General features: G+C 38.6%; 1 protein-coding gene across 9 annotated transcripts in view; it reads right to left on the minus strand.

Annotated features, from left to right (window-relative positions):
• The window catches only part of TTC3 (tetratricopeptide repeat domain 3), a 161,991-nt gene that overhangs the window by 105,049 nt on the left and 44,340 nt on the right, over positions 1–12,602 (minus strand). For all 9 annotated transcript variants that reach the window (XM_030577844.1, XM_030577826.1, XM_030577810.1 and 6 more), the window contains 6 exons: positions 7,548–7,633; positions 7,130–7,224; positions 4,238–4,300; positions 2,137–2,191; positions 1,251–1,413; positions 1,081–1,129 (listed from right to left, as the gene is read on the minus strand). In XM_030577844.1, the coding sequence (XP_030433704.1) occupies positions 1,081–1,129; positions 1,251–1,413; positions 2,137–2,191; positions 4,238–4,300; positions 7,130–7,224; positions 7,548–7,633 (511 nt within the window). The remainder of the gene's footprint in view (positions 1–1,080; positions 1,130–1,250; positions 1,414–2,136; positions 2,192–4,237; positions 4,301–7,129; positions 7,225–7,547; positions 7,634–12,602) is intronic.

Below are 12,602 nucleotides of genomic sequence, written 5' to 3' on the forward strand. Positions count from 1 at the left end.
CAGACTACTGACCAGCAAGAAAAGAACTAAGTGGCCAGCACCTCTAATCAAATATGGATCTGGGGTAAAAATCTGTCTGGGCATTAGTCCTGCTCTGAGCAGGGGGTTGGACTAGATGACCTCTTGAGATCCCTTCCAACCCTGATATTCTATGATTCTATGAATAAAGCGATGTTTTCTATAAAGAGTGCACGCAAATGTTGCCTTTGCAATACGGAAAAGGAGGTTATGGAAGGAAGTTTGTTCAGGTCATTAATTTTTATAGAAAACTGATTTTAATTACAGATGCTGCATTCTTTTTTATAATGGCACATGCCATAAAGCTTACAAGTGAAACAATAAAATCCAATGCATCTTTTTACAGAAAAAAGCTTAGTCGATATGCGTGCACTATAACATAGCTAAATAAACAGTGACTAAGGTGGAGGGGGAACAAAAACACTTGATGGGTCAAATCCTGTCTTGTTCTCTATATACAGACCCAAAAAGATACATTTGACTAGCCTGGGATTGCCCAACAGAGGTAGATGCTAAACTTCAGTGATGCTAAAAATTAATCTATGATTAATACATGTATATGACTGGTGCTCAATTACTCCATATATCTAGGATTTAATATGGTTTTAACCCCCGGGGAATTTCTGTGGTTTAGCAGAATCTAAATCAAGACTTTTCATTCTTTAAATGTAACATATTTCCCAATTTGCTTTCCTAATAGCTACAGTACTGCAACAACGATAGAAGGAAAGTTAGTTTTCAGGATTTTTTAGATTTACAATTTATAACCTGGGGAAACTAAAAAACTAAAGAAAACAATCTAGAGCACAAAACAAATGAAATATAATTTTTTAATTCCTTTGTTTCCTACACTCCTCCAAGACTACCCCTCATTCTGATTAACAAGCATTAGATACTCCTGGGTTCAGATACTTGCCTCTTCCCCTTTATTTTTACTTGTTGGTGTATAACGTAGTAATTCAAGTAAACTCTGTGCTCTGTACTATTTAAACAAGCATTAAATTAACTTTAAGTTAATTGAGTCAATTTTTATAAATAAAAATAAATCTGGCTTTAACTTACTTTTTCTCAAAAAATGATTTCTTTGTTCTGTGTTTACTCACTTTCAGACCTATAGAAATTTAACACAGAAAGCACTGATCCAGCAACTGAAAAATGTCATTTGAAAGTAAAGTTGCAGTTTAAGATACTTCGTCGTATTCAGAAAATATCTTGAATACAGAAAAGGCTACCTTTAGTTTCTTCCATTTCCTTCCTTAACTTTGTGTTTTGCAGAATAAGATCCTTAACTCGCTCAGGAATATTCTTGCAGAGTTTCTGGGCTCTCTCATTAGCTTCGAGGGCCCATTCATGTTCTCCCAGCATCGAGAGAGCCTCACAGAAGCGATAATGACCCTAACATGAATATTGATTTAAATATTTTAATAAAGTTATGATTCTTTCAAAAAAGAAAAATACTAATCTATATACAAAAGTGTGTCTTAGTAGATTGAACAAGTTAAAGTTTTGATATACTCAGTAACATACAAGTTACTATCTGTTCTAGCCAACTGTTGAATGGCCAGTGTTACACAAGATTTCCCGCATCAGAACAGACTAATGATCCATCATGTCTAGTATCTCATCTCTGGCTTCAGAGAAAAAAGTGAAGATGCCTTTCCCTAAACCCCAGTACCACTTTTGCACTTAAATATGGACAATTACACAATTGTTCAAGTCTTTTTAGATTTAACTTTCGGAATGAGACTTTGTTCACTGTTCTGCATATTTTATTATAATATGTTGTACATATTATAATGCTATGTTTTATTTATCACAACTGTGATTTTAAAATATCCAATATATTCTCTACCCTCCAGGCTCATGCATACAAAAACACCACCCAATAATATTCTTAAAAATCTCTCTCAATCTAACTTTTAATCTTTTTTTTAAAAAGTTTAGTCTGATCACTGAGCTGAGCATCTGCCACTTCAATGAGAGCTAACTGGAGTGGAGAACACTCTGCATCTAAAAGGATTGTGCCCTCATATCAGACACTGTGACATTTTATTTAGACCACCTGACATATTTTTCTTTCTACTGTAAAGACAGATGCCAAATTTACATTAAACTAACCTTTGGCCAATTAGGCTTCAAAACAGTAGCCCTTCTTCCATCAATAAGAGCTCTCCTTAAAAAAAATAAAAATATATATATATATATATGTATTAGTATTGCAGTAATACCTAGAGTTCAGGGCCCCACTATGCTGGATACTGTACAGACATAACAAAGAAAGAATTCCTGCCCCAAAGAACTTTTAATTTAAGTGTAAGACTATAGACAACAGGTGTATATAACAAACTCATGGAGGGGGACTAAAAAGGAATAATAGGATAATACTGGTTAGCATAAGAAGCACAGCACACCAGGTGCCTAACCATCAAGTTTTTTTTACAGCCATCAAGGACTTGTAAGGAGAGATCTGAAAGTGGACAATAAGGTGGCCTTGTGGCAATCAAGACAGGTATCATTTGTGCATTAGATGCAGGGTTCAACATCTTGATATCATACGAAAGGACACTAAAGGTGAAAACAAGTATTTTGATGCAGTGGAGAAGAGGTGAGACTATGGAGGAATGCAAAGAAGGGTTGGAGTGGTCTAAACAAGCCATCAAAATTGACTGTTACATCAGGATTTTAAATGGCTATACATGGGGCAAGACAGGATTTGTTCACACGAGAAAGGAGGACGTTTCAGTGACTGAGATGCAAGATAAAAGAAGACCTGGGTGAGAAATTTAGCTGTGTGAATAGAAAGGAAAGGAAGGATTTGAGGATTTATGCAGGAAGAAGTAACGAGATTTAGGCATAGTTCGCATGTGAGGATCTAGACAGAGGGATGAATCAAAGATGACACTCAAATTATAGTCTTGAGTGAAAGGGAAATTGAGTCTATGGTGGCTAAAAGCAGGAGGGAAGGCGGCTTGTATGCGGGAAAAATCAAGATCTCTACTTTGGTGACCTTGAGCTTCACCTGACAACTATACATCCACAAAGAAATGCTAGAGACACAAGATGAGATTTTTAGCTTGGACAGGAGACAGATCAGGAGTGGAGAGGTAAATCTAAGTCATCAGTATAAAAACACTGAAGTCATATTTATGACTAGGAACACTTAGGAAGAAAAGGAGATGAGAAGGAAAGACCCCTTTGGGATTCCCACAGAAAGTCAGGGGGAAATGAAGAGAATTCTAAATAAAAAGCTAAAGGAGTGGTTGGAGAAGACAGTCATGAAAGCAGAGTGAAAACAAGGCTTAACAAAGAGCATGGTTAACAATGTCAAAAGTTAAAGACGGCAACGAGAGAGTACTGGTTCTGAGTTTTACCAAGGAGAGTTCATTAGAGATTTTGGCAAGAACTGTTTCAGTGGAAGGAAAGCAAGCCTGACTGAAGAGGGTTTACAATGGCATAGGAGGAAAGGAACTCCAGACAGCTGGAGTAGACAATGCAATCATGTAATTTGGAAATGAAGGGGAGAAGGGGCAACAGCTAAAGCAGCAGGTAGGGTCACAGTGGGTTTTTGTTTTTTTTAAGATGGGATAAACTAAAACATGCATGTGCTACCAGGGAAGGGAGCATGATAAGAGTGAGTTTGAGCATCATGGAAATGGAGGGGATCAGAGCAGGGGTAAGGTATATCAGGAGATGGGATGGGATCACTGGCATCGGTGGAAGGTTAGAGGAAAAGATCAAATAAGCTTTAGTTTGTATTTGCTACAAAATTATATCTATTCAAAATATACATGTTTTCGAAAGATAGAGAACTTGAGATGTTTACATCATATTCTCCTTGTGGAATTCCTTTCAAATGAATGGAAGTTCAACCACACAAGATAAAACACATTTGCTGGAAGACTCTGCTCAGACAAACAGCAATAAAATTGAAGGTTAAAGATGAAATTTAAATGCAAAGCCTAACAAAGAACTGGGATGCCAACACAGCTCACACTTCTTTTTTCCCTTTTTTTTTTTTTTTTTAAATCAGCTATTTTCAGTCTGCCTGAAGACAGCCAATTTTATCCTGTCTGCTTTATACTGTGCCATTATTGCTTCAGGAAACCAAGTATTGTACCTTTGAGGGATTAAAATACTACTTTACTAAGTATACTGTCAATTCAGAGTTTGCAATTACAGGAAAATTCAGCATTTTAGACCCCAGAAATGTTTTACTTACCCATATTGTCTAGTGAGAAGAAAACAGAGAGCCCGGTTACCGTAAAGAAGATGGTTTTCAGGACTTAAAAAGGAATTATTAAAATGGTATCAGTTAATAAAAGTATATTACTTCTGAACAGTATAAAATGACTAATATAAGGAAACCAATTTTAAATTTTCACAATGAACTTCCCCAACCACTTCATTTTCTCAGTATGTGCAAGTCTGTGACCCAATCCAGCAAATATTTACAAACATGCTTAACTTTACTAATCTGAATAGTCCCATTGATTTCAGATGTATAATCTCGGCCAACGTACAGAACTCAGTCAATTCTGACAGTTCCTTCCCCCTCCCCCTCCCCATTAAAAACAGCTGAGAAAGATCTAAATACTCAGGGGAGGAAGGAATGGGGTATATCAGGAGCAAAGCATTGGTGAAGATAAACTGCAGCTCAGCTCTGCTGAACTTCTTTGAGAGGGTATATTTACCATGATTTTCTCTTAGTTCAACTTCACTTTTTCAGACTGGAAAAGGTGCCTGAGGTGCAGAAAGGCCAGCTGTACTGTAATATATACCCCACTTTATTTGGTACTGAAATTAATGTTTTTTAGGCAAATTTATTCTTGTTTCTGAACAATACACTAATACAGGGGTAGGCAACCTATGGCACGCGTGCCGAAGGTGGCACGCGAGCTGATTTTCAGTGGCACTCACGCTGCCCAGGTCCTGGCCACCGGTCCGGGGGACTCTGCATTTTAATTTAATTTTAAATGAAGCTTCTTAAACATTTTAAAAACCTTATTTACTTTACATACAACAATAGTTTAGTTATATATTATAGACTTATAGAAAGAGACCTAATAAAAATGTTAAAATGTATTACTGGCACGTGAAACCTCAGAGTGACTAAATGAAGACTCAGCACACCACTTCTGAAAGGTTGCTGACCCCTGCCCTAATACAATTATCCCATCAAGCCCTCTTGAATGAATTACGGTAAACTTCCTCTGTTCCTGGATCAATCCAATGCTATCCAAAGGAGCTGAAGCAAAAATCAGCACAACAGCAAAACAGATTTTTCATTTCTGACTTGTACTATTGCTTAGGACTTCGTTTAACATAAGAAATATTAACAAACAAAGAAAACAAGAAGATATTTTATTTTATTTTGACTGTTCTTCTGGAGGTTCTCCTGCAGCAGACTGACAACTAACAAAATTCTCTGACTGAAAGAGGAAGACTAGCCTTGTGTTGTAGGCTCTACCACGATGCCTTCAGACACAAATACTTTTTTTTTTTTATTATTATTTACTACAGAAGTAGGGAGCATTCTACCAGTGAAATACAGGAATGTCTAATCTGCAAGAATTATAAGGGGCAAAGTAAACACTGATGAGTGCCAGGCCATAGGGTTTTAGTTGTAGATGCTTTAACAGGGGTTGGCAACCTTTCAGAAGTGGTGTGTCGAGTCTTTATTTATTCACTCTAATTTAAGGTTTCGCATGCCATGAACACATTCTAACGTTTTTAGGTGGTGTCTCTCTATAAGTCTATATTATATAACTAAACTATTGTTGTATGTAAAATAAATAAGGTTTTTAAAATGTTTAAGAAACTTCATTTAAAATTAAATTAAAATGCAGAGCCCCCCGGACCAGTGGCCAGGACCCAGACAGTGTGAGTGACACTGAAAATCAGCTCACATGACACCTTTGGCACACATGCCATAGGTTGCCTATCCCAACACTAAAACAACAATTTTCATAAAGATGTTACTTTTCAAATAACAAACATATCACTGCCCCTAACTACTGAGGAAAGCAGAATACCAAAATGATGGGAAAGGAAATTAGCTTCCTCACTCTCATATAAAGGAAGCTATTTTCCAGCCTGTGGTTCTCAAGTTTGTCGTCTTTTGATTATGACTATAGTTCTCCACTCGGTTCTATGAGCAACTAGGGCTTCCACAAGCATCTACAACAATACTGCATCTTTTTAATTGCTGGACACATACGAAGAAGCTGCAGAAAACAATGAGAACATCTTGAGCATGCAATACATAAACTATGTTTTAATTCCACATAACACTGTCCTAACCATTTTACAAGCTGGCTTGTACTAAATAGTTTCTTGATCTCAGGTAGGTGTGAACTGGCACAATCTACAAAGGCTTCTCTCTACTATAGACAGGAGCCCAAAAGCACTGCTGCTACAGAAATTTTTTTCAGTCCCCCTACTGACATCTCACAGTGCAATGCCTCACACCTGAAACCTTACTTTCAGCAACAGCACTGGGCACTATGGGAGGTGTTCTTTGCTGTCTCAGCATGTAAAATATACGTATAGTTGTGTTTTGTGAAGACAGCCCCATTCTTGCAACCAGGGGCATTGCTCTACAGTAACCAAAAGTGGAGCACCCAAATGGGACATTACTCAAAGAAGAAGGGAGCACGTTCTCAACCCCTAAATATCCCACTGGTACCAGCACTGGTTCAGCCCCACTAGTGCCAGCAATATTGGAGCCCTATTGTAGGCAGTTATCAGCTCCAGTAGTGTATCCTGTTTTTCTGATGGGACCATGTTTAACACACAGCACTGAAAGTGGCTTCTGAAGCTGAAGGGCCATTTACCCTAGAGCTACCAACACTGTTAGAGCTGCTGTTGCTAAACTAGTATGAGTAATCATGGGCATTTTTTTTTAAAACTTCACTAACACAGACACAAATGATAAGTGTCTTTAGTACTAAGACAGGAAACAGAAATAATATGAATGTAGATAAAACTCTGTGGTAAGTCAGTTAAGCATCATCTGATTTTTAATTGGGTGGTCAACAAACCAAGACAACTTGGAAAAAGATAAAAATGTAACATACACAAAGATGATACAGTTAGTTGACTTAGTTCTTACCAAAATTCTATGGCTTTAGTGTATGAGCTTATAGCACAATCAAGGTTCTCTTTGGAAAACTCACAATTTCCTCTCTTTTTCATAAATTCACTTTTCTGTAAGATCAAGAAAAACAAATATGCAACCAATCAGAATTTAACCCAACTGTGATGAGAACTATAAAACCATTTAACAATATATATTTAAGTGTGTCGTCTGTCTGTATACCAAATGTTGAAATGTACTCATAATTAATTGATCTGGAGCAGTGTAATCATCTTAAAAGTCATGTAACTCCTAATAAGTGTTGGCATATGATCCTATGAGAGGAATACTTATCTTTGGCCAATAGTTTCCCTACAAGTTTCTGTAACTGACTGACTATCTTTGATTACTCGTTTCTTTTTTTTTAAATCCACTTTAGTGTTTTTTTTCATACCTTTATACAGTTTTCACAACTCTGAGCTTCAAACTCTTCAACTAAATTGCAGTCTTCCAATGCAACTTTAGTTATATAATGTTTATCTGTAGGCAGAAATTAGTACGGTAAGGGAAAAAAACAAAAGCCGAACAACAGGTTTAACTTCTTGCTTTTAACAATCATAGCATATTCTATAACTGGAAATAGGATGTGTCTAGTTTTGTTTTTCATCAACAGAAATAAGCTAAAACAAAGTAATAAATTTCAGACAGAATATGGATTATTTTTGCTTCCACTGTTGCACAAAAAATGTAAGTCCCAATTGAATTCAGCAAGGTACTTAAAATTACGAGCATAGTGCCTAACTTCAAGCATGTGAGCAATCTCAATGAAGTAAGTAACATTCTGCACATATTTGAAGCCAGCATGTACACCTCTACCCCGATATAACGCGACCCGATATAACATGAATTTGGATATAATGCGGTAAAGCAGTGCTGGGGGGAATGTCTGCGCACTCAGGCAGATCAATGCAAGTTTGATATAATGTGGTTTCACCTATAATGCAGTAAGACTTTTTGGCTCCCAAGGACAGCGTTATATCCGGGTAGAGGTGTACTTAAGTACCTTGCTGAATCAAGGACTAAATGATTCTCCCTTTGTACTAAAAACCCAAATCCTGCCATCCTCAGCCTACACCTTAGTGCCATGGAGCCTTTTGCTACTACAGTAGAACTTTTTTCTATTATAAGAGTTAAATTATCATAAATCTGAATAATTTATTCAGAATTTTCATGAAGCTGACACAGATATTATTCAACTCTAATCACAGTAATATAACAAACAGATATAAATGTTTTAACCATCACAGCCATGTAGTAGAATGAACAGCAATTAAGAGTTTCATTTGGATGATCAACTAACAATCTTTCACTCTACCATTGTTGTATGTTTTAAAATATCCACACTAAATAGGTGTAAAGTTACCTATTAAATCCATTACTATTTCAAGACTTTGGGAAATAAGAAAAATATTCGCCAGATGAGTACTGGAGGGTACCCCCAAACAGTTCTATGAAGGAGGAGAGCTTACATTTAAAACCAAGTGGGCTAATACTTTAGAGCTAATTATTTACTAGTTTGGAATATTTTAAAATAAAAAAAATTAAAGAGAGTTTATAAAAATATCTCACAGTTTCAGTATATGGGAATGTTGTCTTTCAATGAAGTCACCCATCCTACCCACATGACATCACAAGAGACACAGCCTCCTGAGCAAGATGACTGCAAAATTTCTGATCATATCCAACAGTCAGACTGTCTCCAAACATTATGAAGTTGTTTTAACTTTGAAACTGACTTCTCACTAGTTTCTATGGGACCAAAATTATCAGTGTCCTAATCTGCTTAAAGACACTGTCAAACTTGTGGACTCCTGTTTAAAAATTCTCTTTTTAAACTATACTTCAGATAATTTTTAGAATGTGCTAGAGAATCACTTCTTTATAATTAGATATAAACTCTTATATTTGTTTTGTTTTTTGTTACACTGTAGTCTTCCATCAAATGTTAGACCAGCCTTGCTTTCTTTAATAGTTATTCTTGAAAAGGAAGCACCCAAGAAAGTAACAAATTGATTTGAGCATAAGCTTTCGTGGGCTAAAACCCACTTCACCGGACGCATGCACTGGAAAATACAGTAGGAAGATATATATACACACAGAGGACATGAAAAAACGAGTGCTGCCATACTAACCATAACGAGAGTAATCAGTTAAGGTGGGCTATTATCAGGAGGAAAAAAAAAAAAAAATTTTGTAGTGATAATCAGGATGGCCCATTTCCAACAGCTGACAAGAAGGTCTGAGTAACGGTAGGGGAAAATATTAGCATGGGGAAATAGGCTTGAAAAAAGACTGGGAGTGGATGGGTCATAACACAAAGTAAAACCTAATTTAATGGTGTCCAGTTTGCAAATTAATTCCAATTCTGCAGTTTTTCGTTGGAGCCTGGTTTTGAAGTTTATTTTGTTGGAGTATTGAGACTTTGAGGTCTGTAACCTAGTAACCAGGGAGGTTGAAGTGTTCTCTAACTGCTTTTTTAATGTTATAATTCTTGACGTCTGATTTGCGTCCATTTATTCTTTTGCACAGAAACTGTCCAGTTTGTCCAATGTTCTTTTTGCTGATGCAGACTAACATGGCTACCACTCTTAAACTTGAAAAAGAAGGTAAGAGAAAATATCCCGGTTTATCTTCTCTCTAAGATTCCAATGTCACTGATGACGGAACACATCCCAGTTAACAAAAGCTTATTTTTAATACAGCAGGGGATATCATACCAATGGCAGCTGCAGCAAGAACGATGATAAACATTGGAGCAAAACCGGATATTTCAAAGGAAAGACTGCTAAACTGATTTTCTAGATTTAGAATAGCTGACAAAACTGAAGAGTGGGTGACTTCACAGAAAAATTAAGTATGCTGCATTTAGAAAAACTTAACTTGATTTTAAGGTAAGCTATCTGTCTTTTCCTTTGTTATTTTCTAAGAGTTCGTCTGGCTCATTCCACAGATTAGATTATGATATTTAAGATAGTCATTTTCACAGCAATTGATTGTATCACTGACTACGGGTATGTCTACACTACGGGATTAATCCGATTTTACAGAAACTGGTTTTTTAAAAAGGATTGTATAAAGTCGAGTGCACGCAGCCACATTAAGCACATTAATTTCGGCGGTGTGCGTCCATGTATCGAGGCCAGCATCGATTTCTGGAGCGTTGCACTGTGGGTAGTTATCCTGTAGCTATCCCATATTTCTGCAGTCTCCCCCGCTCATTGGAATTCTGGATTGAGATCCCAATGAACGATAGGGCAAAAACAGTGTTGCGGGTGATTCTGGGTAAATGTCATCACTCAATCCTTCCTCCGTGAAAGCAACGGCAGACAATCATTTCGCGCCCTTTTTCCCTGGATTCCCTGGCAGACCCCATAGCATGGCAACCATGGAGCCTGTTTTGTCTTTCGTCACTGTCACCATATGTGCACTGGATGCTGCTGACAGAGGCGGTACTGCAGTGCTACACAGGAGCATTCATTTGCCTCTGCAAGGTAGCAGAGATGGTTACCACTCCTATTGCATCGTCTGCCATTGTAATTTGGCGATAAGATGATGGTTATCAATCGTTTTGCACTGTTTGCAATTGGAAATTGGCGATGACTGTTATCAATCCTTTTGTACTGTCTGCTGCTGTCATGGGTGCTCCTGGCTGGCCTCGCTGAGGTCGGCCGGGAGTGCATGGACAAAAATGGGAATGACTCCCCAGGTCATTCCCTGCTTTATGTTTTGTCTAAAAATAGAGTCAGTCCTGCCTAGAATATGGGGCAAGTCTACTAGAGAACCAGAGAGCACAGCCACTCCAAGTCAGAGCCCCAGAGATCCCACAGAAAAGATGAGCTGCATGCCATTCTAGAGAGTGCCCCTGCAACAACCCCACCCGTTGCTTCCCTCCTCCCTCAACCCTCCTGGGCTACCGTTGCAATGTTCCCCCATTTGTGTGATGAAGTAATAAAGAATGCAGGAATAAGAAACACTGACTTTTTAGCGAGATAAAATGAGGGGGAGGCAGCCTCCCGCTGCTATGATAGTCCAGGGAGTACAGAATCTTTTCTTCAGACATGAAAGGGGAGGAGGGCGCTGATGGAGCTCAGGCTCCAGCTGCTATGATGAGGACGGTTACCAAGCCTTTTGTACCATCTGCTGGGAATGAGGAGGAGTCATTCCCATTTTTACCCAGGCGCCCCCGGTCGACCTCACCGAGGCCAGCCAGGAGCACTCATGAGATGATGAGGACGGTTTTCCACCATTTTGCACTGTCTGCCATCAGGAAAGGAAGGGGAGGGGATACTGCTGTTCAGCGCCGCAGCACCGCGTCTACCAGCAGCATGCAGTAGACATACTGTGACATTGAAAAATGGCAAGAAACGATTCTTTTTCTCTTTTCTTTCACGGGGGGGGAGGGACGGTAAATTGACGAGATATACCCTGAACCACCCCGGACAATGTTTTTCACCCTTCAGGCATAGGGAGCTCAGCCAAGAATGCAAATGTTTTTCGGAGACTGCAGGGACTGTGGGATAGCTAGAGTCCTCAGTACCCACTCCCTCCCTCCATGAGCGTCCATTTGATTCTTTGGCTTTCCGTTACGCTTGTCATGCAGCACTGTGCTGAGTCCCTGCTGTGCCCTCTGTCTATCATAGCCTGGAGATTTTTTCAAATGCTTTGGCATTTCGTCTTCTGTAACAGAGCTCTGATAGAACAGATTTGTCTCCCCATACAGTGATCAGATCCAGTATCTCCCGTACGGTCCATGCTGGAGCTCTTTTTGGATTTTGGACTGCATGGCCACCAGTGCTGATCAGAGCTCCACGCTGGGCAAACAGGAAATGAAATTCAAAAGTTCGCGGGGCTTTTCCTGTTAACCTGGCCAGTGCATCTGAGTTCAGATTGCTTTCCAGAGCGGTCACAATGGTGCACTGTGGGATACCTCTCGGAGGCCAATACCGTCGAATTGCAGCCACACTAAACCTAATTCGACATGGCAATACCGATTTCAGCACTACTCCCCTCGTCGGGGAGGAGTACAGAAATCGGTTTAAAGAGCCCTTTATATCGATATAAAGGGCTTCGTTGTGTGGATGGGTGCAGGGTTAATTCGGTTTAACGCTCCTAATTTTGGTTTAAACACATACTGTAGACCAGGCCTAAGAGTAGGATGTCAATGAGGGAATAAGCAGCAGGAATAGGTAAAGTCAAGATAAGAATATCCTTTATAATGAACATTAGAAAAGAAATACATAAGTATGAAAGATAATCCTTCCGAACTGAAAAAATTCTAAAATTTTCCCATGATGCCTCAACTGCTCCAAAGCTAAAGAAAAAAATATATAGGACTCAGACATACACACACATATACACACAACCACCCTATGACAAGGTATCTTCTCCCATTTTTTTTTTTTTAAATGCTTGTCACAGTCTGGGCAACTGCACCTGAATTGCCCCTCTA

Source organism: Gopherus evgoodei, chromosome 1 (assembly GCF_007399415.2).
Source record: "Gopherus evgoodei ecotype Sinaloan lineage chromosome 1, rGopEvg1_v1.p, whole genome shotgun sequence".
NCBI classification, from domain to species: Eukaryota; Metazoa; Chordata; order Testudines; family Testudinidae; genus Gopherus; species Gopherus evgoodei.